At 39.9% G+C, this 27,436-nt stretch overlaps 1 protein-coding gene across 1 annotated transcript; it reads right to left on the bottom strand.

The window, feature by feature from the left end:
* Window positions 1–320: 320 nt before the first annotated feature.
* nlrc5 (NLR family, CARD domain containing 5) lies at window positions 321–27,436 on the bottom strand. The gene is made up of 54 exons (XM_061076756.1): window positions 27,377–27,436; window positions 25,765–26,111; window positions 25,053–25,142; window positions 24,209–24,394; window positions 23,852–24,006; window positions 23,394–23,525; window positions 22,742–23,057; window positions 21,415–21,829; window positions 20,984–21,146; window positions 20,421–20,545; window positions 18,782–19,013; window positions 18,445–18,686; window positions 17,239–17,322; window positions 16,583–16,666; window positions 16,389–16,472; window positions 16,179–16,268; window positions 15,982–16,032; window positions 15,859–15,885; window positions 15,518–15,601; window positions 15,223–15,306; window positions 14,927–15,016; window positions 14,644–14,727; window positions 14,476–14,559; window positions 14,254–14,337; window positions 13,896–13,985; window positions 13,660–13,707; window positions 13,539–13,568; window positions 13,016–13,099; window positions 12,848–12,931; window positions 12,594–12,683; window positions 12,416–12,475; window positions 11,934–12,017; window positions 11,762–11,845; window positions 11,245–11,334; window positions 11,054–11,119; window positions 10,788–10,871; window positions 10,213–10,296; window positions 9,845–9,931; window positions 9,669–9,728; window positions 9,115–9,198; window positions 8,927–9,010; window positions 8,753–8,836; window positions 8,291–8,365; window positions 8,045–8,128; window positions 7,877–7,960; window positions 6,276–6,374; window positions 6,113–6,193; window positions 3,035–3,118; window positions 2,795–2,878; window positions 2,610–2,693; window positions 2,460–2,537; window positions 2,216–2,299; window positions 1,852–1,935; window positions 321–1,720 (listed from the first exon to the last, which is right to left on the bottom strand). The coding sequence occupies exons 2-54, from the start codon at window positions 26,093–26,095 to the stop codon at window positions 1,639–1,641; spliced, it is 5,697 nt and encodes a 1,898-aa protein (XP_060932739.1). The 5' UTR covers window positions 26,096–26,111; window positions 27,377–27,436; the 3' UTR covers window positions 321–1,638.

Raw genomic sequence — 27,436 nt, 5'->3', positions numbered from 1 at the left:
CAGGTTCAGGGTGGTTCATTTTAAAAAATTTATATATTCCAGATTTTTTATAATTATATAACAGCTGTTAACGTAATTTACTAAAATATTTAAAGGAATATTAAATTTTGTGTTTTGTCTTGTTCATTTAGCAGAAACAACTTCACTATATCTGTACCACCAGTCTTCACCACGAGGGAGCTCCAGGCCAACATTAATGAATGAGAGTCCCATTAGGCCAGTTTCATCACATGAGCTGCCCTCCACACACACAGAGAGAGGAAAACATACGGAAATGAAAAAGAGAAACAAACAGACTATTTAAACAGAGACCACACCCACGGTCGTGCTTTTGTTTATTCTCAAGTGACGGCTCAGTGCAAGTCAGAATGAATGAATGAATGTCAAGGGAAGCAATTTTTTTACTTGAGAAATTTAAAACTCAACCTGAGCACAAACACTTACAGCAAAATAACTTTAAACATTTCAGCTGCTTCACGACATCTCGTCTCGAGACGATAATTGACCTGAATGAAGTGGAGAAGCTGGACAACAACGCACAGGAACAGGAGAGTAAATAAGATGCAGCAGTTTCCACTTAAGAGATCGGAAGTGAGACCGAATCTTACTGTTGTTTAAACAGAGCTCTCCTGATTCAACAACATAATCTACAATTGCATAAATAAAAAGAAACAATTCATTTCCATGCATGAAATATGCAATTTAAATACGTACATTGTCCAGAGACCACAACCTAAAATGAAGATCAGAGAGGGGATCCTCCATCGTCTTCACTGTGAGTTATTGTGTTTTTTCACCTATGTGGCCTCCAGGCACAGTAAACAACATTTCAGTGCAAAGTGACTCAGAGTCCCAGAGTCTGTCTCCATAAATACATACAATATATACTCATTATTTCATTTGTTTTTTCTCACAGCAGTGTTAGAAATCAAGGAATCCTTATCTCAGGGCCTCTAGCTTCACAGCAGTGTGACACAAATGCTCCCCAGTTTGTATGTTTTAACTCCCTATTCTGACACTAGGGGGCAGAGTTTTTGGCATCAGGACCTCGAGGCTCTGGAATTAACTGCCTGAGGAAATATGGCATCTTCTTTCAAATCTGAGCTTAATCAGACATTTTTCTGGAAGCGTATTCCTAACTTGAGGTGCCTTTGGTCTTTCATCTCTATTATTATTATTATACCCGTTATTATTTACGTACCTCCTTAACAAGTTGTTGTCTTGTTTGAAAGTGCTCTATAACTGATGATGTGAATTCACTGCTGTGGCACTAGACGCTGGTTAGTGCATCGTCAAACATTTTCAATTTCAACTCTTTCGCAAAGACATTCAGCGGAACATTCCCAAGATCAACTCTTAAGACAAAATCTACAGCTCAGAGAAATACTAAAAGGGAATCATTTCATGTACACTAGTGCATAAACCACACAGTGGTGTTTTAAACATTCATGCTGGTACAACACCAGCAGCTGCCGTCGTTGAATACACAACTGACCAGGGCTCAGTACCATTTGAAGTTGGACACATCTTCTGTATGAGCATAGTTTGTGTGTTCTTATGAATATTCTGCAGGGAAAACACATTTTGTGGCACTACCACCACTTTTTAAAGCTCCTCCTGAGAACTACTTCCTTCCCGTTAGGTGGAAGAGAAATTCAGCCTCTTGTCCTTCACAATCAGCCTCTGAGCTTCTACGGAGGACACGTCGTTCCTCCACAGCCTGAACAAGACAACAGAACATTTTATATATATTTCTACATTCTCTATATAACTGATTGGAGGTAAAGAACAGCTACCAGATTCACATTTTTCCGAGATCCTGTCTCAAACATGTCATGAGAGGACGTTTACCTGATGAGCTGCAGAGCGGGACACGACTGTAAGGCTTTAACCAAAGCTTCCACTCCAACAACACTCACACTGTTGGACTCCAGACTGAGACACAAACATGAACATGCATACTGTGTTACTTCCATGTATTAGTGTGAGGGCCAAGGACCTCAACTATATCTTAACTATCTCTTACACATTTTATCAATTGCAATAGAAACCTAAACAGGCTGAATATACCCGCATGAACTTTCCGAAAATACAAAATGACACCACATGAAATCTTCCTCACAGTGAGAGAAATAGAGAAATATTGACATATGAAGACTTGAAACCAGATATTTAGGCAAAAACCAGCATTGATGGTGTGTTTTTATAAACTCACTCTATTCTGGTCAGATTGTGACAGGAGGGTAAAACTCTGGCGAGCTCCAGCACCACGTCATCACCAAAGTTATTCCATCCCAGACTAAACAGAGAGGGAGAAAATTGGTAAAACATGACACTTAAGGTTTTGAATTAGCAAGAGATATGGATTTGAGAATGTATACTTCTGCTGCCAGACGTTTAAGAACATCAGCTATCTGTGAGTTTTGAAGATTAAATTTATATTATGACTTTAATCTCACCCAACATCCTGTATGAGTGGACAGTGAGCCAGACCTGCAGCTACAGCACAAAGCTCAGATGTCCCAACAGAGGTCAAACTGAGAGGCAAGAGAGAAACAATCGGTGAATCTATTCCATCATTAAAAGTGTGAGGAGCTGATGAGTCTTACTGAATCTTGGTGAGGTTCTTCATGCTCTTCATCGCTTCAGACAGATTCACCGACCCTTCATTTCCAATACAGTTGTCTGAAATACTAGAAAAGACATGTGCAGGCAGAAGGAAGAGAAACGTCAGGACAACTATTACTAATATGACAAATATCAATTAGAAAGAATTTAAATGTGTGTGACTTACTCCAGCACTGTGATGTGCGTCAGCAATGGTAGAACAAGAGCCATTCTGGCAGCAGTGATGTCACCAAGATGGTTGCTACTCAGACTGGACGACAGCACAGAGACAAACGTTTCAATTATTGAATTATCAATTATTCTCTTCCACCAAAATTCACCTGATTAAATTAATAAAAGTATAATAAAACAATATATTAGAATAAAAGTGGTTTGATATGTGAGACGGGTTATTTCATGTTCTTACTCGAGCTCCTCCAGATGATGACAGCTGCTCAGAGCCTCCAGCAGCTTGTCTCCTGATTGGTCGCTGATGAGGTTCTTTGACAGACTGGAGGATGGATACAAGAATAAAATAAATTGAAAATTAAACATGTAGTTTGAAGTTTTTCTCTGAAAGCCTTGGTAGTTTCCACTAAGAGGATATTTGATGGGACATTTTGGCATGATGCTGTATTCTTTGACACCACTGGGTGGTGCCAAAGTTACAAATGTTCGCACCCTAACTTTAAGCCATGGATCAATTCACAGCAGAGTCTCCCTCTGCTGGTCATACGAGAGAAAACAGGTGTCAGGCACTCCCGCATTGTCTATTTTTAAATATGGTCTATGATTTCCTTCCACCTCTCCCCCACATTTTTCTCCCCTCTCCCCGGCCAGTCGAGACCCCTCCCCCACCCACAGACTGGCTCTGCTGGTGGTTTCTAACTGTTAAAGGGGAGTTTCTCCTATGTACTATTGCCCGGGGGGACCTGCTGTAAGGTCCTGACCTCACCATGTAAAGTGTCTGCAGATAACACATGGAGTAAATCATTGTTTTCAATACATATGACCGAGCCACGAGACCTTCTGGAACTCTCCAGTCTAACAGGAAGACCCTGCTGACGAATGGGAACAGCTGGTCCCCGAGCAGGAGGTGGCAGGTGCACAACAAAACAGTGAGTGAAGTTCATTCACCACTATTACAATCAAGCAGAGGGGCAGAGCTATGATTACAGGTAGAACAAAACTCTTCTCTAATGCTTTACACACTAAAGCAGGGGTGTCAAACTCATTTTAGTTATGGGGCCACATACTGACCACTTTGATCTCATGTGGGCCAGACCAGTAAAATCATAGCATAATAGCTTCGTAACCCCCCGTTTTTTTTTAACCGCCGCCACCACGCCCCTCCGCCCTGGACGACGTTGTGTCCGAACCGTCTTGGAACACGGACCTAGGAGTCTATCGCACGCATTGAAAGTGAAAGGTGAGGGCCGGCGCGCGCCGGCTGAGGTGGGATTCCAGCCCGCTGGGGCTCCATGCACACCACTGCGTTCTCCCTGAACCACTTTGCGTACCCCGTACTCCAGTTTGGGAACCGATGGTCTATGGCAGGGGTCACCAACCTTTTTGAAACTGAGAGCTACTTCGAAGGTGCTGAGTAGTATGAAGGGCTACTTGTTTGATACAAACTTCCTGAATAACAAAGTTGCAAAGATCACCTTTTAATAATAATAATAATATATGTGAAGAGAATGTCTGATCACATCAATTTTAATTATTTCTCACAATAATTATTAACAATGATTTCCACAACAATGATGGTAGGAAACAGATGTATTAAAACATGTTTTATTTTTTTTGTTAATCTGTTTCAACTTTGCTTAAATTCAACTTAAATGAAGTACGTTTGGTGACATTTATCACTACATTCCTACATCAATCTGTACTTTTTCAAAAATAGAGAAAAAATAAATTAAATTATAATCTCTTTGTCACAACGATGATAAAGTTCAACCAAAAAGAACACATGCATGTGACTGAGGTGTAATGTTTCTAAGTGTCTTCTTAATTTGTTGGGTCTCGTATAGGGCTGAACGATTTGGGAAGATAATCTAATTGCAATTATTTTCCCCCAATATTGCGATTTAATATGCGATTTTTTTATTTGATGCTCTTTTTCCCCCCAAAAAAAGGAATGAATGATTTAAATATGACCAACACAATATTAGATACAGTTAGTGTAACATAATCGCAATCAATCCTCAGACTTTGATTTTTAACCCTTTCGAACACAAGTCACGTAACAGACAGAGTGTGTGTGGAGCCACAACACAGCAGACATGAGGCGGTGTAAAGACCTCGAGCGTCCCGTTCATGTCCCGGTGGTCGTGCAGCGGTGCGGAGGCGCCGGGCCTCAGCAGGAAGACCCCCATGATGAGCACCTCCGTCTCGCAGATGTGCATGTAGGTGACCGGGGGGCTCTGGAGACCCGCCGCCCGGCTTGTTTTTCCGGGGAGCGATTTTCAGGTCCGCCGCCCGCACCGCGGTCACCAGCGAGATGAGCTCGCTCTATGTTTCCGCCACGTCGAAGACTTGAGGCCCCTGTAGGTGATGCAGGTCTGCTTCGCTATCTTCTGGATCAGCGGAGTTTTGTTGTCCCGCAGCATTCTGGCTGCAGGTGAGGACAGCAGCCTGGTGCCCTGCTCTCGTTTGCACGTGATAATCGCGCACTTTGCGATTAGGAAATCGTGTTTTATCATATCGCGATTTTATCGCAAATGCAATTAATCGTTCAGACCTTGTCTCATTCTGTCACCTGCCAGAGTTTTCAGACCTAAATATACACTAGTCTCTGCTCATGTCCTCTTTCATCACTGTGAACCAAAGAGCAAGACAGGCTTCATCGTACTTTATTTTCAACTTGGTTCGCAGTTTGACTTTTTTTATTTTTTATTTAAAATGAAAAAAAAAAAAAAAAATTAAATTTTTTTAAATTTTTTTTTTTTTTAAATTTCGAGCATGCCTTGCATCCGGCGGGCCGAGCTGGACCCCCTGGCGGGCCGTATCCGGCCCGCCGCCCGTATGTTTGACATCCAAGAATAACATCCAAAGAATAACCATATCCTTTAGTGACTAAAGGATATGGTTATTCTTTGGTTTCATGGGGGGGTCTTGAGTTTACATCAGACACAAAGCAAATGTAAGAAAGTTTGTTAAAGATCGGAGAAACTACAACTGGACCAAGGACCATTGAGGAATTTAAAGTGACGATCTGCAGATTTATAATTGTGATGTGTAAATGTGTACACAGGAGGTGGAGCAAGTCATTCACCTCCTTGGATTTGTATTTATGAACATGAACATGTAGCAGCTGTGATGCCCAGTAGTTTGAAAATACAGTATATGTGCTCTGTTAGCCACACCCTCTCAACTGAGGCATCCCTAGAGCCCAGGATGTTGTCTAAACAGAACAGGAAGGCTTAAACATGTTATACAAATTATATATGACTAAATGAAGAGCCTGTGGAAGAAGATAAGTACTTGTGACTTTTTTTCCCACCTGATCTTCCTGAGCTGTGTCCAGAGAGGAAGGAGTCTGATCAGCTGTTCGACTCTATCAGACATCCTCCAGCCGTCCAACCTGAAACCACCAGAGATCACACATCACTGAGGAAGAGTTTTCTGAAAAACTTCAAACTGGTTCATCACATTGAAAATCTCACTCTATCTCCTCCATTAGTGCCAGTTGTTCCAGAGCAGCTAGAAGATCCAGCACACTTTTCTGTTCTGAGGGTTCCCCCACTGCAACAACCTTATTGAGCCTGTCACACACACACACACACACACACACACACACACACACACACACACACACACACACACACACACACACACACACACAATATAAAACAAATAAGAACAAAAAGTTAATAAAATCTACAATGAACAAAGAAATAAATAAAAACTGAACTAAATCTTATCAAATATAAAAATACAACTCATCTGCTTGCAGAACTTAACAGAAATTAAGAACTAAAGAAAATTTCAACACTGCGATTGTTTAAGTCTGCAAATAATTATATTTGTAAAGCGCAAAATCAATATATAAATTATCTTAAGGCTCTTTCCATAGGAGATCAAGACTTTAAAATGAAAAAGAAACAACAGTTCCCACTATGAGCGACTGTGGAGAGAAAAAACTCCCTCATCTACTGGAAGAAACCTCTAGGGGGCGACAATCTGCCTCGACCGGCTGGTGATTAACAGGGAAGAGAGGAGAGATGGGAGGAAAAGAGGGGAGAGAGAGGGAGGGGCTCAGTCAAACTGTTTGTTTCTGCATAGCCAACATGTTAGGAGGATTTAAACTTACAATCATGCAAACATGATCTGTAATAAAGCCCCGTCCAAACCACCCGGACATTTTGGCTTGTGATCTCACAGGTCGTCAGTCAACGTGGCTTTGCAGCCAAACACTACAAGCGCACAGGGGATGTTAGGGGGGGGGGGGGGTCACAATGACAGATCCGCCACACGCTGGTATGACAATGTGGACTGCGGAGCCACAGCTTTGGCAGGGACCCTGTGAGGAAACTCATGTCATAAATAAACCAGATTATCCAAGTAGTTTGAATACGATGTGTCAGCAGTTAAGTAATGGCTGAAAATCAAAGGCCTGAGATAACAGGCTCACATCACTGGATTAAATAAATACCAACAACTAAGTAAGTAAGTGGCAACATCTTACTGGGTCTTCAAAATGACTATGGGATTATACATCTATTTTTATTAAAATGAATTGTCCACAGTTAAATCTTTATATACAACTGTAGTAATGCTGACAGCTTTTCTGAGGTTTGTCCAGCGCCATCTTGAATCTTAAACCAGAAGTAACCAGATTTGAAGGAGCAGGGGGTGGAGCCTAACTGAGAGCTCAAGGACACCCACCTACACCTGCGACCTGCACCCATTGGTTGGTACTAGCTGTCAATCACATGTATCCATGCCCCAAAACATACAGGGCTTTATGGTAAATGGGACTTTAATTTATAAAGTGAGTATTATTCTGTATTGAAGAAGACTTGAAACTAGTGATCGAGACATAAACTCCAAAGGAGAATGATTATTGACGTTTAGATCAGGTGAGAAGTAGAGTTCTTTTCTATTGACCTTTATGAGAACTGACTTAATTTTGCGAACAGTGGTGTCGCCCTCTGCTGGTCAGTCGAGAGAATACAGGTTTAAGGCACTTCCACATTGGCTTCACTTTCTGGAACCAGAGTAAAAGTCCATTTTTAAAGTTTTGTGTATATTAAGTTGTTCTTACTTGAGACTGCGAATAGACGTGATCTTCTTCATAACTTGTGCCAGACACGCCCTGCTGTTTCCATCCAGGTGCACCGAGTCCAGACTTCAGTTAAACACAGAGAGAACATTATAGGAAGTACTCTGAGACGTGTTACTACATGATCCTTGATATGTACGAGTGTCTCACCAAAGAGCTTCCAGACTGACACTCTGCCCCAGTGCTTTGACGAGCTGCAGCCCTGCAGCCGCGGACCACGAACAATGAGACAAACTAGAGACGACAAGTCGAACGGTGACGTTATCAAGTGCTCGACCAATGTGTGACATGACTAAAACACAGTTTATACAGTAAACAGAAGTTGATCTTTTTACGTGTTGATTGTGAACTAAAGTTACACATAGTTTACAACACTGTCTGGATTTTAATGCTTACTTGAGCGATCGTAAACGGGGGAGTATTCTGATCATCGTCTGAGTTGCTGTGTCACTAATCACATGACCTGATAGACTGAGACAGACAGAGAGGAAGACAATGACCATGCTGCACAGGAAGTGATGCAGAAAAATAAAGAACTGTAAATAGTAAAAATGTGAATAAATAAATAATGAATACAAAAATGTGACAATATAAAGAAATATGAAATATTGCAATTATGTGAATATGAACAATATTTGACAATAAGTCTGTGAAATACAAAACACAGGCTTCACACTTTAACAGAAGAGAAACTTTGTGTTTTATAATATTAATTCTTTCAGTTGCTATATTTGTTGAATATTTGTCTCTGTGGGAAATAATAATAATGTGTAATATGAACAGAGCAGCGCTGCTGAATTAGACTCTGTTCAATACACCAGGCATGTAATAATATATGTTTGTGGTTGTGTTGCTCACTTGAGGCACTGAACAGTTGTAGCGTGCAGCAAAGCCTCTGACAGCTTCTCAACCACAGTATTACACGTCTCCTTGGAAACAACACTGTTAAAGATGAGAGCAGATGCTTCACACGTTAAGACTTTAAAACTAGGAAATGGTAAATTATAGTCAACTGCGACATTAGCCTCGAACCTGAGGGAGGTGAGTTTGGGCAGCGAGGGCAGAACAGAGCAGAGAGACTTCACTCCCTCTGCATCCAGGCTGTTGTGGGAAAAACTGAAAATAACAAGAACACAACAAACATCGTTTCTTCCATGAGTACGTCTCCATTTTGCATTCGGCCATGTGCATAATGCAAACACACAAAACTGTGAACTAACTCCAGCTCTGTGAGTAAAGGGCACCTCTGGATGATGCTCTTCAGAGGAGACAGCTGACGTCCCTCAACTGCACAGCCTGCAAGGCTGAGGGGGAGAAGAGAGAGAGACACCTGATCTTAACATCCTCACAACTGATGTGACAACAATATATGAGCTGTTGGTCTTTTTCCTGCTGTCATCAGCTCTGTAGAATAATAATGTTTGCCTCTTTTCCAGGGTTTTAAAGTGAAGACATGAGCCTCCATGTAATGTTTGTTGTAAAGAGTCAGGATTCCAGCAGGACACAGTCTGAAGAACAGCAACTTAATGTTTATTTCAACGAGGCAAATTAACTTTACTATGGAACTTGAATCAATTTAAGATAAAAACTTCACGTTTTATAAAAGGATCATATTTTCTCTTCAGCCATTGATGGAGTAAAAGCAGTGAAGTTGCGAAAATTGCAGCTGGACTACAAAGTGACTGCAGATTCATATTTCACACTTTATTTATAAGTTTATAGTTAATGTGTATTTAAGTTACAGCTTTATAATGTGTTATTTATAACGTATTACCTGACTGAGGTCGGTCCTGTGGATTTCATCAGAAACAGGTGCAGTGTGGTCTGGTGCACCCTGAAGAACAATTTAGTTATCACAAACACATATATTCTACACACTGATTTGGAAAATTCCACAGTGACATTGAATATTAGTCGAGAGTGTTTAGTCCCTGGACGTGTGTTTCTCACCTGATTGTCTGAATGTTGTGTTTGAGCTCCAGACAGCTACTAACCAAACTAACGGCTTTCGCACCTCTGATCCAACACTCGTCAAAACTGACAAGAAAAGAGAAAATGTATATAAATATAAATATAACACAGCAGTTTAACAACAATTAATTCAGCTGTTTGATCAGAAACAATTTGGGACTAATTTTGAAAACTTCTAAAACAGGATAGAATTTTAAGCTGTAGCCTACACAAGTGACCTGCAGCACTCTGACCATTTATACTCATGTTTGAGAATACACTGTCAAATACTAGTTGTCAGTGTGTACTATACTTATTCAGTATAAATTTAAGGGAAAATACTTAGTTGTTAGAATTCTCTGTCTCACCTGATGCTGCATCCACTCTGACCGACGTTCAACTCTCTCACAAAGTCTTCGATCCCCTCAGGCTGCAGTGAATTGTTCTTGAATCTGCAGATCAGCCACAGATAATTAATTACTAACTGTTAGAGGACATTCTCATATCAGTCTGGTGATAAATCTTCTTTCAGCTCAGTACTCACATAAGAATGATACAATTTTTTTCTTTTAAAACAGCCTTTATGTATTTTAGAGAAAAAATAAAGACAGTCTTGACTTTCAGATTAAAACCATGTTTAAAATGCTAATTCCTCAGAAGTAATATCACTTTTTTTCACCCACTGGGTATTGAGCGAGTTTCATAAGATCATACAGTGTCTGTATTTTTCACAGAATTTTCTTATTACAATCTGTGTATCAAGTAATGCTTCAACATAAATGGAACAATTATAGAAGATTATGCCAATTGTAGTATAAACATTTTATTAAAAAAATATGATCTATATCTGTTTTCCGAACTTCCTGAAAAGCTCTAGTTACAGATAAAATCTTTCGTAGGACGAGAGCTACATAAATAATCTTAACATGGAAATGTTACGTACTCCAGTTTGGTCAGACGAGGACAGTGAGACACAATCTCTGCCAATCTGTCCAGATGTTCACGTTCCAAACCGCTGTCCCTGACACTGGTGGAGAAGCAGAGAAGATGGAGGGAACAAACAGATCAAGTATAAACTGTCCAGTGAATTTAAAAGCACTCCTAAGACGACAGAGGAAGGATAACTATTGCTGTTGGTTAGGACACAGAAGGTGAGCATTAACACAGTATCTGATCTGAATTCAAACTCACTGTGTATTCTGGTCTTACCTCAGAGATTTTTCACAACCTCCGTATTGTCTGAACCAGATAAGACACCTCTCCTCTGCCCCCAGACTTCCAGTGGACATCACAGGGATTTCACAGGGATGAGAATTAGCATCATTTTACTATTTCCTTCACACGTGCAACAGTTGATTTTTCCGTCTTGATTCATTTATTTCTACGCTGCACGTGCTCACCTGACTTCTACAGCAGCGACGTCGCCACAGGTACAAAGTGACCCGGCCACATCGAGCAGTCCCTGCTGGGTCAGGCTGTTGTTGCTCAGACTGTGGATGAATCGGTTACATTACTGCCAAAGACTTTCCAATATAAACCAGTTACTGAAGCTGAAGTTGCTGTGAATTCCAATACTGTGGTTAAAGAGTAAAGGATAAAGATTAACAATATATATAAAAAGTGATTAATAACATATAGACATTTTCTCACGTCATAGTATAAAGGCACAGATGGAATTTCTTAAAAATGAAAACACTTTTTCTTCTGACATCTCACATCTGTTTAAAAGATGCCTGCTCCATTAAATAGTCCATTATGTGGTAGTCATTTTAAGTAATCCACAATACCGACCTTCGTGTGGTGTGAAATAAAGTACATTTTTGGGATTATTTGAACTTCAATTCTTCACACAAACCGTTCACTAATGCAGTTCTTCTGAGTGTAAAATGTTAAAAACTTAAATATTATATATCTTACTTGACAAAGCTGTTGATTTTAAGCTTCGGAAGAGAATCAATGAAACGCTTCACTCCTTCATCCCTCAGTTGGTTACTCGATAAACTGCAGTGAGAAGAAAAAGGTTCTCATTGTTCCAACCGACAGTTCAGTGAAGGCTGGTTTCATGTATAAGAGTGTGTGAGCGACATACTCCAGGTGAGACAGCTGAGGAACCCGCTGCAGGATCTTAATCAGCTGCTCCATGTTGTCGCTGGACAGGTTAAAATTAGTTAACCTGCGGAAATCAGTGAATCAGACCGACAGACAAATTACATTAGTCCCAGCCAGATGTGGTGTGTTCACAAAATCTTGTTTCTTTGGTCACACAGCAAAGAGTCAACCGCTGTATGGGAAACAAGTGTTCTTCAATTGATAAATCATAACCTGATAATCATTTACTGATAATTTTATGTAATAAAATCTTTTTCTATGACTCTCAGTGGTTGACAGCTCTTAAACACTTTATATTTTTCCATTTTAACACAAAAAAAAGTTAGCAGCACATACTTTTCTAAATAAATACACAGGGGGAGAATGTGAGAAGCTAAATATGATTTAACTGCGAGGTCTGAAAAACACTCACTAAGCTTTTTTAAACTATCAGTAAGCAAAACCATGTTGGTGATCACAGACCTGCAGCTGACTTGCTCTGCCTTCACTCTGTCAAAATGGATGAAGCTTTCACTCTGAGGCCTGAGGAAAGAGTCACAGCAGGAACCAATTTATAATAAATCCTCATGATTGTTACCCACAACTGCAGGGAACGAACACTTTGACTTTCAAATGTGTTATGGTCACATTAGGGTCACACCTGAGCTCTAGAGCTGTGACGCGTGGAATGTCCATCAAACAACGGACCATGATCACCGCCCCGGCTGCTGAGGTGATGCTGTAGCTGACACTGGATGAAGAGAGGATGGGGTTGATACAAATGAGGGTGATCACATAACTGATGAAAGGATTTAATATCTTTCTTCAATATCTGTTATGGATTTTATGTTTATCATGATACTAAAGTGGATACAACTCATAGATATTTACATTCTTCATGTGTGTGTGTCTTACTTGAGTCTCTGCAGCGACGCCATCTTTGGTAGAACCTTGAGCAGATTCTGGATCGCCCCGTCACTCATTGAACAGCAAGACAAACTGACAGGACAGAGATGTTAATGTCGAAATGTCACGTAATGACAAAGACATAATAACATGTGGATAAACAAGTATTACACTTACTCTAACTCGAGGGCGGAGCCACACTGGATCAGTCTCCTGCACAGTGTGGTTACATCAGAGGGCCGGAGGCTGCTGTTCCTCATCCTTCACAATAAAAGAGGATCACGTTTCTGTATTTTAACTCCCGTAATGACTACTGAAGAATATAGGGTTGCAATCAACCATTAATTTTATTATCATTTAATCTGCTGATTATTATCATTATCAATAAATTGATCAATAAAATATGACATAATGGGAAACACACATAACAGCATCCCGGAATCCACCAATTGTACAAAAGCTCAATCAAATTATTCAATAATTAATTATTATTAATACAAATTATTTTACAGACCGAGAAAATCAACAAGGCTTACATCTGAGAGCCTATACCAGCAACGTTTGTGGATTTCTTTATTAAAAAATTACCAAATGATATGGATTATTAACACAATTGCCAATAAACTAATCCACAAATACCTAGATAAATAATGACCTTATCTAAAGTTTTTTAAACCAACTCTTTATCCGCTGACTTTACCTGAACATCTTCAGCTGCTGTTCGTCATCACTGAAAAATAAGACAAGCACAGGATCCGATAAACACACAAATACAACTATATTCAGATTTGTGTGGTTTTTCATGAATAAAGCTTTTCTACCTTTGGTCAGAGCAGAACTTCAGGATCACCTGCTCCCTCCCCCCATCGCTGTAAAACCAACAGGACAACATCACTCTTCACCATAACACCATCGACCTCGGCACAAATGTTTATGCACATGTGTATTTATTATTATTCATAAACAGACATTTATGTTTAAATGGTGTTGACAGGTGCTCACTCTGCTGCTGCTCTAATATAAACTTTAAATACCTAAAGTGTAAAGCAATAAGTACCTGATGTGGATTTCTGCTAAGTTGTTCCTTGAGCACAAAGCATCAGCCAGCATCACCACACCCTCCATGCTGACGCTGTTGTTACTGGCACTGAAAAACACACACAAACACCATGAGCCAGGTGAAAGGAGAGTTTTATGTCAACATGAGATATTTATACTGAGTAATGCCCCCGGGTTAAATCTAGCACACAGGATCAGCACGTTTTCTTGAAATCTATTTGACGAGAAAACAAGTGAGTCCAGCCTCCTCCAGCATACGAAGATTAGATCAACTCATTCCCCTTTTGCCTTTTTGAATAATAGTTTGAAGCATTTTTATTCTGAAATCTTGTTATGTATTTGTGCACAAGCCTCACTTGATTTCCCGGATGTTGCTAAGACGAGGCAGGACATCCAGCAGCTTCCTCAGACCCTTGTCTCCCAAACAGTTACTGGACAAACTGAAAAAAAATATGTCAGAAGAGTGGGATAAGAACGAAATACACAACAAAACAAGGGTAACATGAACATAAACTGTGTTGATGGAGGAATGTTTAATGTTGCCACACATGTGTCAGTGTGAGAACTTTGTGTCTTACTCTAGCTCAGTGAGATCACAGGACTTCCCCAAACTCCTCCAAACTCTGGTCAGATCCGTATGAAGCAGACCACAGCAGCTGAGACTGACAGAGGCAACAGAAAGACAGGAAATACTGTAATAATGTTTTAGCATTTCAAAAAATAAATGAAAATAACCTCATACATACCAGAGCGTTTTAGTGTTTGCAGGCTTTTTGCTCCCTCCAGAGAAAAGTATAGACACCGGAACAGGATCTGGATCAGACTGAAGTCTTAAATATGAAGAAACATCAGGGTTAATTTGTGTTTCTGTGTTTCCACCTACAGCAATTTAAACAGACAATGTGCTGGTTGTTTCTGCACAGAAGCCACGAGGGTTGCAACAGAAGGACATCATGAAGTTGTTCTCTTGTGGGAACTCTGTGAACTTTAGAAAGGACAACCTTCTTGCTTTGGGGTGAGTGTTTGTACCTGATGTGAAGCTCGGTCACAGCAGGGCAGTGAGACAGCAGAGCAGTCAGAACCACCAGGTCCTCCACCGAAGAGCAGCTGCCGTTGAGACTGAGAAACAACAAACCATCATCAACAACCTGATGAGCACTGTTTTGTTTATTTACCTTTCCTCAACCACAAGGAATGTTAGTGTATTGAAAGCATTTGAGATCACTTTGGATGTATAATCAAATTTAGCAAAATGTTATATTGCATAAGAAACACCATAACAAACGCCATATGCAGCTTTATGTCAGAATAATATCATGTCTTACATGATCTCGTTGGTGACATTAAACTTTGGCAAACACTGAGCCAGTGTCTTTAGAGTTCCCACATTCCACTGGCCTCCAGACAAACTAGGACACAAACACAGACTTTAAATGGCATTTGATTTTCATAAAAAACAAAATACATATAAGAAACTGTGTTGTACTAATTTGTGAAGATCAAAAATGAAACTGTAAATTGCTAACTGGCTACTTTTATTGTATTTATTTATGCATTCTTTTGTCTCATTCTGTTGAATCATTAATATAAATCTGTAAAGATGTATTTACAGTTACTTACTCCAGGACAGACAGAGCAGGACAACAAGTCAATGAATTGGCAACTTTCTGCATATCAGGCTTGTTCCATTTCTGGTTCAACAAGCTGGAAAAATCAAAACAGATTAATAATAATAATGATAATAATAATAATTTCATCAACTGTCTGCATAGAAACTTAACCATTTAATTTAATCAAATAGTAGTAATACAGTAGTAGTACTGAGGTTTCAAGGGTACATGGACTTTGCCTACAAACATAATCAAAGTTCAAAGAGGGAGTAAAGTTCTCCAAGGAAACTGGATCCACACCAAAGTTTTGGAAAGTAGTCAAAATGTGATACAAGGTTTATTGTATCTTACCGGACTGTTGCTTCAGTCTTTTTATGGCTGTAAGTGCATGAAGGAAATGCATAAGACAGAATTTCATTGAGGTCAGCATTTTTTTTATAGATTTATTAGTTTTATCAGACCATAAAAACTCACCCCTCCATATCTGAGGTTTGGGAGAAAGTTACTTGCACTTCTTTCTTCGCACTGCAAAAGGGCAAAAGAAACGTATTATAGGTAAAGGATGTAGGTTACAGCCTCGGTGATACATCATGCAAACTTATAAAGATACCGGTAGCTGTGTGTGTGTGTGTGTGTGTGTGTGTGTGTGTGTGTGTGTTGTGTAGTCATACTCTGCGTGAACCTGCTGGATGTTCGAACACGAAGACATTTTCCCAACGAGATAGTCCACAGTTTTCAGGGAGCTTTTGTTACGACTCAGCCTGTAAGTTGCATAAATCCACACGTTAACCTCCACACAATACAGCTGCCCTGAAAGACAACGATCTTTGAGAAACTGCATTATAGTGGTTAAAAGTAGCTCATCAGAAGTATGGACTTACGTGACAGACACCAGTTTTGGTAGTTTGGTAAAGATGTCAGCCACGTGTTTGATCCCTTCGTCTTTCAAGTTGTTGTCACTGAAACTTTTACCAAAAAAAAATAAAAAGAAGCTTTGTATCAATGGTCTGTGTTTAAATCTGTTATTAACTTTAGTAGTGAAATTTGTGTTTTACATGAAAAATAGAAAATATACTTGATTTCAGTAATGTCTGGACACTTCTGCAGAGCAGAGGCCAAACAAGCTGCTCCGGTGGAAGTCAGACTGGAACCACAAAACCTAGACAAGATATCAGTCAATTACTGATAATAATAAAACGAATAAACTGATTAAAAATGTTTTATTCACACAGAACCTTTAACTAAAAAGTTTCATAGTACTTCACATGGTTGAACCAGATTAAAAATGATTTCACGACTACAATTAATTAATTGTAACATATTAAAAAACACCCAATAACGACATAAGAAGCAATTAATAGTAATACGACATGCTGGGAATAAAACAGTGTGGTAAGTGGGAGGAGTTCGGGGGCTGCCTTTACTTTATTCATCTACTTGGTTGTAATCCCCCTAACTATGTATTATATATGGGAAATTAGCAATTCATAATAATTAATACTCTGCAAATTGTCCTCTTCCATTGTAACTTGTCCTTCCCACACCAAACACCACAATTTACCCTGAATTTAAACTAATTAAATGACAGACTGTAAATGTTACAATGAAATAATCAAAAGAAATATTCTATATCATGGCATACTTTTGATACTGAAAAGCTAAACATTAGTGTGTTTGTAAATAATCCTTACAGTGAAGCTAAGGAAGCGAAAAAACAGGAACAGATCTTACTCTAGTTTCCTCAGGGTTGTGAATTCAGGCAGAACGGAGGACAACTTCTCTGCAAACCTGTCGCCATATTTGCGCCTGCGAAAACTGAAGTTGCACAAGAAGTTAAAAATAGCTTGCATGACACAGAATGACACAAGTCTTCACATGGGACTGGAAGCTGAGGTGCAAGCATGATATGTTGATTTGTAACCAACACTGTCTGTTGAAGATCACCTTCTACAAAGCTCATAGGATAATTGGTATGTTTATATCACCAGATGCATTTGTTGTGTGCTTGTTGGTTATGACGGGGCCCTGCACAGAACTCTTGCCAGCTGGAGGGTAACTTCTCGCCCCTGATCCATGTGACACCAACACTGAGACCAATTGCACAAAGACCCTGAGAACTGAACAGGAGGTGCAGTTGGCAGCTGCTGACCTAATAGTGTTCTGTCCCACGATCCCCTTCCTGTGGACAGATTCCTACGTCTAGCATATAGCTTTGCATGTTGCTGTATAATGTGACCACTGTATTGTATATTTTACACTGAGAATCTGTTTATGTATTTTGGAAGTGTAGTCTGTGCTCTGGCCAGTTTCACTTCAGCTGCCTCTTGCATTTATTGTTTTATGTGTTGATTCTCTCTTGAGTTGGTCTGATAAAATTAACTTTAAGGACCCAGCTGCTGTCTTTCTGGTGTCGCTGTCAGTCTATCTGTCGTGTGGAGGCTCGGCCGACCTCAGAGTCAGACCAGGGAACATGTAGCACCGGATACTTTGACAGTTTGCGAGACAGGTGGCAAATCAGCAGTGGAATGTCGGGGGCAAAGCAGCAGATCTTTCCGGAGCCTCTGTTTAAGTGTTCGCTCAGCAAAGTCTAAACGCAGGTTTTCAGATTCTTGACAACCTAACACCATCCATTTCAAATGCTTCTTTAATGCACTAAACCTTTGAACATAAAAATAGAATAGTTCTCCTCCCTCACATCCACTGAGTATTTTAACTGTACCCTCATCTTGGTATTCTGCCCTTGCACTTTAAATGACTGACTGACTGACACATGTATATCTGCACCAATGATGAGCAAATGGTGAATATCATAGAAAGTGATCCTGAGATCATTTCAAATAACAGACACAGTGATAAACAATGCTATTTGATTTTGATTCTGAAAGTGTGCAGTGCAATGTGTCTTTTTTGTTTGTGTGAGTGTTAGTGCCCGCCTACCTGAGGTGGTTAATGAACTGACACCTTGGCAGGACATCTAAACACTCCGGCTCCATTGAGCACGATCCAAAGTCCAGACCAATACCTCTATCACCTACTGAGTTAACTACAAATGCCAGAGCATCAATATCCTTCGGTAACAGTTGGATGTTGCGCAGCTCCAGAGTGCATCTTGTACCCACAACCTCTTTGGCCAGTTTGTGTTCCTGGCTCTCCTGGACGCACTGGCAGAGCTCCAGTATCTGGGAATATGTCAAATGAAATGGTCGCTGTCAAAATAGGCAGAAAGAGGAAAGGGTAGCCTGAAATTGCCAGAACACTCATATGATGATGCTACCTTGGGTCCAGTCAGGGTGTTGCTGAGGCACAGGTTCTTCAGGAGTTTCAGAACTAGGGCTTGTCGTGTTTGGACCCAACTTTGTGCTCCTGCTCGACCAGAAGCCCTGGCTAACTGAACTAAGGCCTGAGTGCAGTTACAGGAAGCCAGACCACACACGTACAGGTGCAGAGAGTCAGTGAAGACTGTCCTCTGCTCTGACCGGGTCGTCCAACGAGTTTTCAGACTGAATCTGAGAGAGCAATGAGGCATAAAGTCAATGTTTTCATCAGTTTATGATTGAGGTTTACATCTACATAATATTCCTGTGGATAAGACGGTTTCTACCTTCTCCAGCCATATGAAAATAATCCACATGATGCATTGACGAGTTTGGCCTAAAGAATCAAACCAGTTGACACTTTTTGCACTGACATTTTAAGGGTTTTTTGGCTTTGTTGGATATTGTGAATGAGTCTAAGTTGGTTTAGACTGAGGGAATTTTGTGTTTAACGTTAAGATTTTTAATTAATTGAATTCAACATGTGACTTGGGAAGGTTTCTAACAGCCTCTGGAACACACAACACACGTTAAAGTCTTTTGAGGGTGCCCCACAGTATTCTAAGCAGCATAAGACAGAGTGAAGACGGGAGACTGGTATTTTTAAAGGAGACAGGACAGCCTTTACTGGTTGACACTGGATACCTCCTGCTGCGTCACACTCACATCTCAATTTCGATACAACCTTCTATGCTTCCAAAGCCCCCCCCCCCTTTCGGAAATCCCCTGCTAATCTCCTTTAAGGGAGAAGGGTAATTCACGTCTCAGTGTACTCAACTTACACAGCTTCCATTGCTTCCATGTGAAATGTATTCCGGGAATACAGTGTGACTTTATATGGTCAAAATCTATTAAACCCCCTCTGATGGTGTTAATACCCTGATTGTCCAAAAATGTCTTGGCACACACGCAGATTAAGTTACCACTTTGAAATTTGGTTTAGACACTCTTGCAATAGGTTTATGGTATTTGAATATATTTCAATTTTTTTACTATTCACTTGTTTTTGATAGGGTCATATTTCAAGGTTAAGCTACAAGGGTCTATTTTTATTATCTGAGAAAAGGCTCATGTAAGCATCACAGCGACAGGTTGTTAATTACCTGACCTGATTTGAATTCCTTGTCCATTTGATGTTTTGTTACCAGCAAAGATCTAACAGCACAAAGATGTAACACATGTGCAGACCTCATTCAGGGGAGGGAAAGAAAATTGTGCATTTGGAAAATTGAGTCATACATGTAAATAAAAATCAGTTTGAACCTGATCTGTTTGAAAGGAAATGGACATAAATTATATAATAATGTTTTTATAATGGTTTGTTTGTTTGTTTGTTGATCTGTTTTACGGAGGAATATGGGATCTGAATAAACGCGTAGATCCGGGAATCTTTTTCTCCTTTCCTAACATGGTGGGAGGCGGAATTCGAGTTGTAATTGTAACTGACTGAATACACCAGGCTCAGTTTAAGTCACTGGTCACTAAAATAGAGCCCACACCTTCAATACCAGAGGGACGGCTTGAAAGCTCCTTGGAGGAAAACTCACATGGTCTTAATGTTAATTCCTCTATTTGTCTTCCTCAAATTCATTTCCTCACCTTTTCGTGAGCTGCTGGTCACTGACATCTTTACTGGTCATGATCCTGAGTGCAGCCAAAAATTCCTGTATTGTCAGATGAATGAAACAGTAGGCGGGCGTCCCGTTGTCAAGTCTGAGCTCCACCTTCCAGGAAGACAGGGACCACCCAGTTATTTATTGTGACATGTGCTCTGTGAAGATGGACTTGAAGAAAGTTACGATCGAATCTTTGTCATTATTGTTCATCAGTCACTTTAAAGTTAATGTAGAACTGGCCACAGGCTGAAAGAAAAGTTATTTGGGTTAATACAGATCTTTTGAGTATTTAAGTGTTATAAGATGTGTCCACAGGCTTCGATATTTATGCTACAGCATAATGCAGATATTCCACATTGTTACTAAACTATTTGGCCATGGTAGAGTATTTTAACTCTTTGAATGCCAAACAAAACAAAGTGTTCTAAATTCCTTGTTTTCAAACAAACCAAGTCATAAAACAAAGACGGTACACTACAAGCCAAACACACTTCAGTTCGACCTTCAACAAGAACGATCAGCCTGAATGAAGATTGTGAGTCTGACCTGTGAGAGGAGCCCGGTCCTGATGGCAAAATCCAAAACATTGTGAGGAACATCTTCTTTCAAGAAGAGGATCTTGCTCTCCTCTAAACCTTTCCAGGCCAATCGACTTAGCTCACATAACTCTGATCGATACTGACCCAGAGCTGAAGGCCGACAGACAGTTCTGCACAAAGACACAGAAAACAAATTCATTTAACTTAACCTATTACAGCGCTTTAATAAATAATGTAATTATATGGAAGTGAGAACTGGATTTAAACTCAAAGATAATGTAAAAAATAACATGTTATACTTCTTTACAACTTTTCTTAACTCAGTGTTTGCACTTAAGTAGGAAGCACCTCTTTCCCTTTTTGTTTTAAGACTAAGGAAAAAGGGATATTATGTGTTGGTGTGAAACAGTATAAATAAATACTCTACTTGGTCTGCACCTCTGTGGAGATTTTGAGGATTTCGTGGTCTTTGCTTTGACAGTTTTTCTTCTTTCATCAGAGCCACGGCTCAGAAATGCACACAGAACATTGAGGTAGACCTGGGTGAGAGTGGCGGGTATCAGGACTTGTGTGGGAGGTGACTGGTCTCTGTCATTCGTCCCACCAGTGGCAAAGTCTTCTCTTCCTCCTCTTGGTTCCGGTCCTGTACCTTTTCTTCTTGTCTCGTTTCCTCCCTCTTCTTCTCTGGAATGTATTGTTGTTGTTCCCAACTCTTTAGCTTCCAGCAGCAGATGCTTCAGACAGATGCAGCAGATGTTGCAGAGGGCTGGGAGGTTCGACAGGGATAGGAGGTGTCGGCTAGAAAGGAGGAGGTCTGCAGCCTGCAATCCCAGGGCTCTGTCTGTGGAGTCACCTTTGGAGATGAGTGAAAAACTAGTTTCAACTCAGAGAAACTCAAGACAGATTTTAAACAGAGATGTAACTGATTCAACATCTTCAAAAAACATTGTAGTTCTGTTCAAGCTGAGATTGATTCACATCTGCCTGAACCTGCTCTTCTTTTTGTTGCATCTGGAATGATTCTTGTTATTTCCTGAAGTTCGGGTATCTCATGTCTCATTTCAAGCTGAGGTCAGCCTCACTAACTTTAAACTGTCTGTTTTGCAATCCAAAACCTACCTTTTTTACCAATTTTTATACCTACTATTTACAATTGTTAGTCATTATGCATGAATATACTGTATTATACTGAGGTCACAGAGATATCTGTATTCTGATTGTTTGCAAGTTGTGTGGTTCAAGTTTATAAACCTTATGTGACCGGACACCATTTATAAAGTGTTTGTTTGCTTATTTAAATTAATAGTCTATTAACTTAAGTGAACTTTTGTTGAGTAATGGTCAAAAATGTGTTTTATTAGGTTTCAGGTAAATTTACTTTTAACCATCAAATTCTTATCAGTTCATCCTCAAGTCCGAGGGAACAACTTGCTTTTGAGATATTGTGTTTGCAAGAAAGGGACAGACGGTCAAACTGAAAACATGATGACACTTACAGCGGCTGCAACAGACTCTCATTATGAAGAGATGTGGAGAAGTCACAGTTGATATAATAAAATAAAACCAGTAATAGAGCTGTCAGTGTGTCTGTGATAAAGAGGTAGCCTGTGTATGTGAAATGGCAACATAATGTTATCTCCACTGGACAGACAGTATAAATTATATATTATAATAATAGGTATAATTAACCTACATGATAATGTCTCTGTATGAATTATATGGAATAAAAAATACAACTTCATGTAAAAGCATGAACATTCTTTACCTTTTACTCCAAAGAAGTTGTCCACATACTCCTTGATCTGATGGCAGTCCCATCCCATCAGCTGCCCCGATTTATCTGATACGTCGTCCAAATCCATGACATCACGTACGCGACAGGTGACCAGCACAGTGCATCCTGGGAGAAGCTGACGATATAATAGTGCTGAGATGAGCTTGGCGACAGGCAAGGGGTTTTCTGGGTCCAACCGTTCTCCCGGCACCTCATGTCTGGTGAGTTTGCTGTTAAACTCATCGTAGCCATCGAGCACCCAACAGCTTTGCTCTGGATTGGAAAGGAGGTAATCCACAACGGCTCTCTGCCCAAACAGACAATACATGCAGACGTTTAGAAAATAAGCATTAGTTACCTAAATTACAAGTGTTAGTGTCTGTTATTCATTAGTAACAGTTGTTTAATCAGTTTGGTTTACTAGTGAAGCAGAAAAATCCCTCACAAAGCAAAGCTTGAGTTATATCTGCTGGTGCAGCTCTTCACAGACGTCCTCCAGAGAGAAGGTGCTTAGTCTATATCCCCTTATCTCCCCATTTTCCGGTCCAAATGAAAAATCATTTAAAAAAAAGCTACTTTAGCATATAATGCCATGAAATTCCTGATTTATGAAGGTATTGTTCTGGTATGGCTGAACCCATACCTTTTCCTCGTCGCCCCCTTTTGGAGGGAGGTAGTGTTGGAACAGCAGCTCTGACAGGGAGAGAGGGCTGGACAAGAGATTGAGCAAACGAAACTCTAACAGGACAAACAGGCGGGATGAAGGGATTGGGCCCTGGATGATGAAAGAGAGGACAGAAACACAGGTAAGGCAGGATGTCAGAGATAGAATAGAATACTCAAAGGGGCGGCTAGTCAATACACCCCACCACTCTTCACACCGCACAAGCTCTCGCCTATATGCTCTCCTCTGGGGAATGGAGCTGCTCCTGATGACATGATTCACACGTAGCTGACAATTAAGTATCAATCGATCAATTGGGCTCCCTCTTGACAATAATAATTTTATCTGCCCCAGCCCCAAACCACAGATTATCCGTCATAATGCAAATATCTACAAAAAATAACTCTATTAAATAGTGGGGAAGTATTTGCACTTACAAGACCGCGTGCCCACTCCCGACCTAAACAAGACGTCAGCAGAGTCTTTCCTGATCCAGCCGGGCCAACGAGGACCGTCACCTTTCCTGCACATCCCTGGAGGAAGGTCTCCAGTGTCACTCTGGACTCCAAAGACCCAAAATCTCCATCAGGCTCTGAGTTCAGTGAAGGAAATGTGTTTATTAAGTGGACAACAACATTTTGTTATAAATGATTAGAAAATGCTTTTATCTCTTTCACTCTCTTAATTTTTGTATTCAGTTCAACGAGATGCTATATTTTCAAATGAAAATCGAATTCAAACTAGATAATAATCAAATAAATGAATCAGACACTTTGAGAGGAAGTCGTGCGGACCTGGTGTTCTGCTCCCTCTGTCTGTCGGTCCCGGGGTTTGATCAGGTCTGTCCCTGCCTCTAGTTGCCGTCCTGAGGTTGACCCACACATTTTCCAGCTGGACCTCCTTCACAAGGCCCTCACTCAGTCGCTCCCACCTCCTCAGCAGTAAAATCATCACTGCAGCAACGTACTGCTCCCAGTAGTCTGTAGAACATATAGTAAAAAATACACATTATTTGCAGAGGGCAATTTCTTTGAGAATAATTCTTTATTGTTATTGTTTAATTTGGAAATTTCGGCGTGTGTACTTGAGGAATGAAGTAACTTCTAAACACTTTTCCAACAAGACACTTTATCAAGTGCTGGTTACGTATATAAACACATTTTAACAAGAGATCTGGTTAACCCTAGTAATTTAATACCCATTAAAAGAAAAATAGTTAACATGCCTTTTTTTACTGGCAACTTTCTCTTTCGATTTTTACTATTTGAACAAACTCAGGTTGCGGTTTCACGGTTATGTGCTGATGTTGGTGGCGGCTCATGACACAATTCTGTGTCTCCGTCTCTCTCTCTGCTAACTCATCACTTAGACTTTATTTTAAGAAAAAATCTTTTCACAAGTTTGACAATTCACAAACAAACGTTCGTAAATGTTGTGTTCATTGTGCTTTGCTGACATTTTTAATTACATTACTATAATTTCCACTCTCACAAAGTGATAACACAGCTGGTTCTTCTACACCATATTCAATCCTCTTTCAAATTCCATGGATTTAAATCAGTCAGTGACATTTTGCCAGGTTAGCTTGTGAATGTGGCTGTAATGAAACAAAGTTGAGTTGCGGTGTGAATGTTCTACCAATCCGTGGGCGTTTGATAAGCTGCGGCTCTGAATGCGATGATGACGACTCCTCATACGTTACAGCGGGGCTGGAATTTTCACAAACGTCTAAAGTGCAGAAAAACACATACAAGACACACAGTATAAAATACAGAGCAATACTAGAAAATAAATACAAAAAGACTACTGCACTGCAAGAGTTTGACATGTTTTGTACTCTTACACTCACACTCTCAAATTTTTAAAAAAGGGAAATATTGGGGATTCCCAAAGTGAAAGAACAAAAATAGTTATAAGATTTACTGAATAACGGCTGCTGCTCCTCCCACAGCTACCTTTTCACTTTCACTTTTCCACTTTAGCATTTCTGTCTGACTACATCTGTTGTTGAGCATTTACTGGCCATCGAATAAAGACAATAGAAACATTTTAAATATTAAAACAATAATTAAATTCTGTCTTCATTGATTGTACTGGGGCTGGCATTAAGAGATTATTTGTTATTTTTCAATCATACAAGGAAAATAAATGGGTGAATGTTAATCAGGAATTTCTTATATCTAATTAGTGTATTAAATGTGTGTCATCTACGGGGTAAACTACATTTTATTTTGAAAGCTGAATTTGTTGCTGTGTGATACAGTCCTGCATGCAAAGGCCACCTTAATTAAAAGACTGATGCTCTCAGAACAGTAACCTTTCAACATTTGAATCTTCATTTCATACTCACTATTTGCATTTCCAGCCGCTGACATTAGCCTAGATTCCAGGCGCATGGGGATATTCTCACACAGCATGCACATGCTTTGGAGGAAATTGCGGCAATCCACGGCCTCGGCCATGCTGAAATAGTCCAACACATCTTTGATACCTGCTGCAGAGGAGCGAGGGGGGGCTTCGAGCTGAGCATCAACGCTCCACATATCACCACCGGGCATCATTAGGCACAACTTCTTTATGACGTCGGGCGACTGACTGCTGAGGATGTGGAACAGTTCGGAGGATTCCTGAGCCAAGACGACGTTTACATTTTCATCGCCAGGGTCAAGGTCCTCATCCATGGTCAGACTCCATCAGCTGAGGCACAAAACAAAGACACATGGACACAAGCACAAAACAAATTGACACATATTCGCCTAAAAGGTTTTTCTGCCTTAAATATTGACTTTATGTATTTCAAGTACATATCTAAGTTCCACGTAACTTTATTGCCTAAGTTTAATGTTCAAATAAAGTTAAACTCATACATTAAACACACAAAATATTTAATCAAACCACTGTGATGTTTCTTGATTCATTCACAGTAACTCAACATGATAGAAAACACTTCCTTAAATGGGACCCATTACATTGAACTTTAACATGTAATTAAAATATATAAAGTCAACATTTGGTTGAGTGGGTGGAAGAATCTCCAACAAAAATAAAACCCTGTCTAAACTGACAGGAGATATACCTGGACCCATATAGTCCCTATAAGTCAATAAGACACACACACACACACACACACGCTTCACAGTTTGCACAATGGATTCATGGGTATGAATCATTCATCTGTAGACGTAGACGATTATTAAATCTGAGTTATTTACTTCTTGAAGGCCCTCAAGTTCAGTCACACATAATTTGCCTCCTTCAATGACTTGCAGCACATGTTTGCTTTCATTAATAACAGTTACAACGTTTCTCCTTTTTCAAAGACTTCAAATTACCAAATGTTTCCATTGGCTTAAGTATCACGTTGTGTTTTTTCAGCCACAATATTGAATTAAAATGCGAAAGTGAAAGAGTAATTATAAAGAAATAGACTCATATAACACTAATGACAGTTTCACGCATTATATTATCCATACATATAAATAGAAGATTATTATACGTTAAATATGCCTAAATAACAACATATTATCACACAGTATATATTTATCATTGGGTGGTTAATCATATTATATGTGTGTGTGTGTGTGTGTGTTCCCAGTGTATTAAGAGTTTATTTCTGACATCGAATAAGGAGCATGTGCATTTGTTTTGAACGCATGTACCCGGAGAGTTTCTTATATGTTGCGCACATGTTGTATTTCACCGCTGTAATCATCGTTAAACTTCTCGTTTCTTCCGTATAAATATGTTTTAGGGCAAAACTCAATGAGACAGGGCGTCTATGTTTTCTGCTCATTTCCTCCATCGTGTCCCTGAAGCGTCAGCGAGGTCATTTAAGGACACGGAGTCTGCGGAGTCTTCACGCCGTAAATCCGCACAAACACGTTTCATGGTGAACACAACGACGCATTTGCGTTTATTGGGTTAAATTCACAGTAGTTACGTATCGTAAAATCAACACTTACCAACAGCCGGTGTCGTTCACCGCATCTCTCTGCAGCCACGGTCTATTATTGTAAAACGAA

Source organism: Limanda limanda, chromosome 8 (assembly GCF_963576545.1).
Source record: "Limanda limanda chromosome 8, fLimLim1.1, whole genome shotgun sequence".
Lineage (NCBI taxonomy): Eukaryota > Metazoa > Chordata > Actinopteri > Pleuronectiformes > Pleuronectidae > Limanda > Limanda limanda.
The sequence above is the reverse complement of the archived record's forward strand: the minus strand, read 5'-3'. Positions and strand labels throughout refer to the sequence as shown.